The sequence below is a fragment of the Bufo gargarizans genome, chromosome 10 (genome assembly GCF_014858855.1).
Source record: "Bufo gargarizans isolate SCDJY-AF-19 chromosome 10, ASM1485885v1, whole genome shotgun sequence".
NCBI lineage: Eukaryota > Metazoa > Chordata > Amphibia > Anura > Bufonidae > Bufo > Bufo gargarizans.
Window position 1 is genome coordinate 26,061,175 of NC_058089.1, and position 6,033 is coordinate 26,067,207.

The window sequence follows — 6,033 nt, forward strand, 5'->3', positions numbered from 1 at the left end:
TGTGAAGTAGCTACGAGGTGGAATTTGCTTTTGTTGCTCGTACACAATGTATTTTTCCCTCTCTTGTTTCCTGTTGGTTGGAAGTAAAATCTGCCAGCTAATCACAGCAGCTGCCGGCCCGATGACAGCCCCCGAGCCTATAAATCCTGGCTTAATGTATTTATAAATCAAACTTATTATACACACAGTAGCGGCGTTAAATAATACCAGAAGAAGTGCTTTATGGCTTCCATTTATTTGCATTCAGCCAGCCAGAGAGGATGGATAGGTACAGGACACATATTATGAAAAGAGGCTTTGTATAACATCAAGGCATTTCACCCCATTCAGTGTCAGAAAAAGAACCGGGTTAACGAAATTCCTCTCACAATCTCTTCCACTTGTTCACTGTCACCCCGTCCCTCGCTTGGTTAGTTTCGGGAGACTTGATACCCTTGCATGAACCCGTTCTTTTTGTAAGCTTTTGCCACCTGTCCTTCAATATTCCACTTGTGTCTTTTTGCAGTCGGAAACTATGTTAGAACAGTCCTTACGTATTAATATCTTCATCTCAAAGTGGTGAATTTTTTGGTTCCGATATAAAAAAGATTAGCATAAAAGACACAATAGGAATATCAGAGGGTGTTGATACAGGTAGCTGGTAATATTACATAACTGATCGTTTAGGTAAGTGCCCTTATTACTGCCCCAGGAGCGCTCAGTTGCAGTAGTTTTCGAGTTCGTACAATGAGCATGTGCTATGGCAGCACTGTTCCACGATGCCTCTCTTCCTCATCTGAAAGTCCTGTGATGGGAGCTGCATCCCGTCCAGCTCATTGCCTTGAGGTCCGTTCACTGGAGAAAAAAAAATAATGACATAGTAGATTATTTGAGTGGACTAGGTTCTGGCCTCAGGAGTGGACTGGGGGCTTAAAGTGGCCCAGGAAATAAACCTTAAAGTGGCCTCATGTTGTAGGTGGGTCCAAAGAAGGCAGGGCAACACAATTTGACATGGCCAACACAAATAGGTAAGGAAAACAGTAGCAGGCGGGGCCAGCAATTCCATAGTACAGCACAATATACCACCCCAGAAGAACCAAATACCCCAGCTCAGCACAAAATTCTACTACCCCACTACAGCATTCAACTGTCTCAGTCCTGAGGCCGGTAATACAGTTGAATTCAGGAGCTGATGCCCCTAGCATTAATTAATGCTGAGAGCATCAGATCATTTTGTACCCAGCCGACAACTGTAAGGGGGGCTCTGATGGCCCCCTGGGCATCGGCCCATCAGGAAATTTCCCTGTAGGGTCTATGACCAATCCACCCCTGGCCTCTTTCAATCTCTCTCTCTATCTCTTTTTTTTTTTCTCTCTCTCTCTCCTTCACTCTCCAAATCAAATCTCAAGAAATTTGCATGGGATATCAATTTTAAACCCCCTCTCTCTTACTTTCTCTGAAAAAAAAAAATCTCAAATTAAATCTCAAGAAATTCTAATTTTGATGAATCAAATGTTTCTCAAAATTTAGGTTGCATTTCAATTCTGGAGTCTTTTTTTCTCCCTCTTTCTTTTTATCTCTCGTTCTGTCTCTCTTTCTCTGGAAAAATTCTCTCGAACTGAATCTCAAGAAATTCAGATTTTAACAAATCAGAATAAAAAAAAATTGATTCTAGACTATCTTTCTCCCTCTTTCTTTCGCTCTCTCTTTCTCTCTGTAGAAATTCTGACAAATTAGAATTTTTGGGGTCGAATGTTGGTTCTAAAGAATCGATTAGCTCATCACTGGCAGCATCCATATTATACCTTTCATTTGGATAACTGAGTAGACATATTTTTAGTCCTATGGAACATATAAACAGATATCACCTTGAGCTGATCAGACTAGTTACTGCAACATATTAGACTCTGTTCGCAATAGTGCCATGGTTCACATATAATGTGTCTGACAGGTTTCTGCCAGGTAATATGGATGTGCATACTATGTTAGAGCAATATGTTTGGGGTATGCACCAGAATAAGCTCTGTTACGGTTCCCCCAGCCACGGGTGCCTCCGTGCGACAGCAGCCTCCAGTTGCCAGGAGAACCAAGACTGCTAGGTGGCCATTCTGACAATGGAGCCCTGGGCCAATGAGGTGACATGCTGGGGCTCCAGAGCATCAGGGCGTACTGCTGGCAGCTCCACCAGGCTTCCACCTCAGTACAAAAGGATGGCAACTGCATGTGCAGAGTGTCACGGCTGTGTCATGGTATGGTGTAGTGGACCATGACACTTTTGCCGTGCATGCTTGTTGCTTGTGGCAACATGTTGTTTTGCATGTTTTGACAAGTTGGACATACTGTCACGGTGGGGAGTGGGGGAAACCCCCACCGTATAATTAGAGCTGTTACTAAGCCCGAAAACAGGGATAGGGAGCAGGTCACCTCCTACAGCAGCCCTAATCCTGACCCTGATCTCCTGACCGTATGAGCGCCCGCTAAAGGTGGGAGGGCTTATACACTCGAACCTAGATCCTACTGACCCTAACGGTCCCTTGCATAGAGGTCAGGGATAGGAGACAACCGGTTCCTCAAGGAAACGGACAAACCGGAGTCTCCAGCGGCCTAGTAACAGGTCTAATTATACTGTAGGGGTTTCCCGCACTCCCCACCGTGACACAGGTGCCAATAAAGCTCTTGTCCTCTGGCTCTCTCTGCTGTTCCCTTGTGGTATTGAAGACTCCTTTGGCTTTGGATTCCTGAACTGATATTGTGACTACGTTTTTTGCTTCTGGAGAATTGGTATTGTATTGTTCTCCTGGTTCTGACTTTTTAGCGTGTTTGCCTCTGGTATTTTTGTACTTCATTGTCCGACTGGCATTTAATCCTTTATTGTACAACTTCTCTTTTAGTGTTTGTCGGTTTGTAGTTCCTTGTTTGTGTGTCACCCTCACACTTATTCCAGCGTAAGGACGGCTGCCCAAATGTGGGGTCACTGCCTAGGGTCACAATGCAAGTAGGTAGGAATAGTGGGTCAGAAAAGTTTTAGGGCTGCACTATCCCTGTTTGTGTGTGACAAAGCTCCCAGTGTATGCGTCAAAAGCATCCACAGCTCTCCATTCATCCAACTGAGGCCAAAAATGTGTAAAATTGGCAACTAGCTGCTATATATATATATATATATATATATATTTAACAGCTATGACATGTGTGAAAAAATACACTGCCTCTCTTTGGACTTACCTAAGCCTACAATTTTCAGGGCAGTGAGAGGCGGTATATTAGTGTTAGGTACCAGTCTGTGGAAATCACCTTGATGCCTGGTAGATGGGCCCGACACACGTTTGATCAAATATGTGCGCTAAGAGCTTCCATTGTCTCATTTATGGTAGGTATGATACCACTTTTATTTAGAATGATCCCCATTTCTTAGCTTCTATTGTTTGTATGTATAATGGTGTGCAGCTATTTTATTTTTTATCAATATTTTCTATTTCTTAACAAATTCTTAGTATTGCCATCTAGTCAAAGCAGTCTACTGTAATGACATAGTTACGAGAAAGAAAAATGCCTTGTTAAAGTTTGGACCACCAAGCCATGTAGAGAAAAATATTAGAGTGGAATTTATTCTAGCATTGTTTTGTATTGTTACACCAAACTTGAAATTTTTCTGAAAAGTGGGCATGGCGTGGGTGGGGTTTACACCAGAAACCGGTGTAAACTAAAGCTCAGATCTTTGCTAGCTCATAGCTGGCTGGGATTTCACTTTTTGGCACATAGAAGGCCAGAAATGGGCCATATTTATTAAGATGTTTATGTAGTTCAATACTGTAAATTACTGCATCTTGCTCCAGCACAAAGTAAATCAAGATTGGCATATAAATTCCCCCAAAGAGTTTCTGGTGAACAAAGGCACTTAAAGATACACACATTTTTTGTATTGCCATTGAATATTGGAATGGTGCACTCATTTAGCTATTTCTGTAGCTTCTGAAATCTTTAATGGTGCATGTTTGATCACTTGTCCCAACCGCGACTGCTTAGACCATTTACCCAAAATATTACTGCATATGGTTGCTTTTAGAGTATTACGTCTAGGGTTGAAAGCATATTGTGGTTTAAGTACAATAGGAAAGGAGAGCAGGTTCCAGCGGTTGAGCAATCTGTACTCATCTAGTTCCCATTGCTCGGTTGTGGCTCCCTGACTCACTGACTCTCTTCTCAGGACTTTTCGTTCCCATCCACACAGATGTGTTGACATGCGCTGCAGTGGCCAATGACTGGACTCAGCAGTGACATGTGCACAAGCGGCGCATGATTCAAAAGTGATGTGATGCTTATGACACGTCACTCCTGAAGTCAGTCATTGGCTACACTGCCACACATGTCTCTGTCCATGTGGAACTTGACAGAAGAAGATTGAAAGTCCAGTGAAGAAAGTTCAGGAGCTAGGGAGCCAGAAGGAGTTGTGGGGAACAGATAAGCATGGATTTCTCCACAGGTCCCACTGAAGGGGGCAAATAAAAAAATAATAATAATAAAAACAACCACCTTAAAGCATTATTCAGCTTACCTAATGGTTGTTCAAGGTCTCTTCTGACCTTTGGATAGTAGTAGAAACCTCTTTCTCCACACACCAAGTATAAGGCTTCTACAAGGTGAGGCCCACATAGGTGCTGGTTGGCTAAGGCTTGGGTGGTGGGTGTAAATACGAAGAGAAGAATTGCCAGAGGGAGACACTGAATCCACAAGGCCATGATGAAAAAATGGAGGATGGATCTGTGTAGACAAGAGTAAAGGAACACTTAACAATGACCTGCAAGAGAGTCTGTCACCACAAACTCTGACTTTTATCTGCAGTAATATATGTGCAATACTGCAGATGAAGAAACTAGATCACTATCTTTTATTTTCCTATGCCACCCTGCTCCCCCATTGTCAGGCTTTAAAGCAGAGCTGAACTACTGAACTAGAGAAGTACAGTGTGAGGAGAATCGCTTTACAACAACCAGCCTCTGCCAGACAACCCTGTCTTGCACCTTGCAGCACCGCTTAGCACCAAGGACACCCAAACTACCACCAGGCAGGAGAACCCAAACACTAGGGTGTGCCCCAAAGGGAAAAAGACGTGCACCTTTCCCATCACTGCACAACCCTGGGAATGTCCAAACTGAGTACAACTACTCCTGTCATCCACACCGTCTGCTGCAAATGTTACCACATTTACATGAATTGTAAATTCATTGCTATCTTATGGCTACAAGTCACCGTGTGACCCTAGCCTTAAAGAGTTCTAAAAAAATTCAGAGAACATGGTCAAATATTGCAGAATATCAAAAACTTAACACTGACATTAATCTATATGTATTCATAAACGGTAAGAGGTATTAAGATTTTATGCTGTGGATATAGGCTTTTGGCTCTTAAAAATACCACTGCAGATTGGTTGGGTCAATGGGTAGAAATGAATAAGAGATAAAGGGACCCAGGGATTAAGCTAAAATATTGATTTTGCTTAGCTCTACATGCACATCAAAACCTCTACATATTTACATAGTCAATACAGTCGAGAAAATACATAAGTCCATCAAGTTCAACCAAGGGATGGTTTGATACCCTTCCAAATCCTGTCCACAATGACATGACACTTACCTGGACAAGTGCTACAGGAGGATCAAGTGGGTCTGGTGTAAAGGAGAGATGGCAGATGTGAGAGTGATCTTCCTGCTCCTGCATGCCCATTTTATAGATCATGGAGCACCTTAGCTAAGCACCTTGCCAAATTCTGCTGGCTCATTAGCCAATCCTCTCACGAAGGTGAACAGTTACCTATTACCTATGAACATAAGGATCATTGATTTAACTTCTCAGCATCATCACTTGTTCGTTGATGACAAGACCACCTGCCAATTCATTCCTAGAAAATGAATGCACATGATGGATAATGAATGAATATCTGCAGTCACATTGGTATATATATACAGTATATAAAGTATATATATATATATATATATATATATATACATACAGTGGTCCCTCAAGTTACAATATTAGGATAACCATTGTAAGTTGAAA

General features: G+C 42.3%; 1 protein-coding gene across 1 annotated transcript; it reads right to left on the reverse strand.

Moving 5' to 3' along the window:
• Positions 1-697: 697 nt before the first annotated feature.
• INS (insulin) lies at positions 698-5,715 on the reverse strand. The gene is made up of 3 exons (XM_044269224.1): positions 5,611-5,715; positions 4,532-4,737; positions 698-834 (listed from the first exon to the last, which is right to left on the reverse strand). Exons 2-3 carry the CDS (start codon positions 4,713-4,715, stop codon positions 698-700), a joined length of 321 nt encoding a protein of 106 aa, XP_044125159.1. The 5' UTR covers positions 4,716-4,737; positions 5,611-5,715.
• Between the last annotated feature and the right edge of the window lie 318 nt (positions 5,716-6,033).

Excerpts from the sequence above, each read along its gene's own strand:
- INS (XM_044269224.1), bottom strand. The coding sequence starts at position 4,715 with ATGGCCTTGTGGATTCAGTGTCTCCCTCTGGCAATTCTTCTCTTCGTA. Across the intron at positions 835-4,531 it reads AGACCTTGAACAACCATTAG|TGAACGGACCTCAAGGCAAT; the intron begins GTAAGCTGAATA and ends TTTTTTCTCCAG.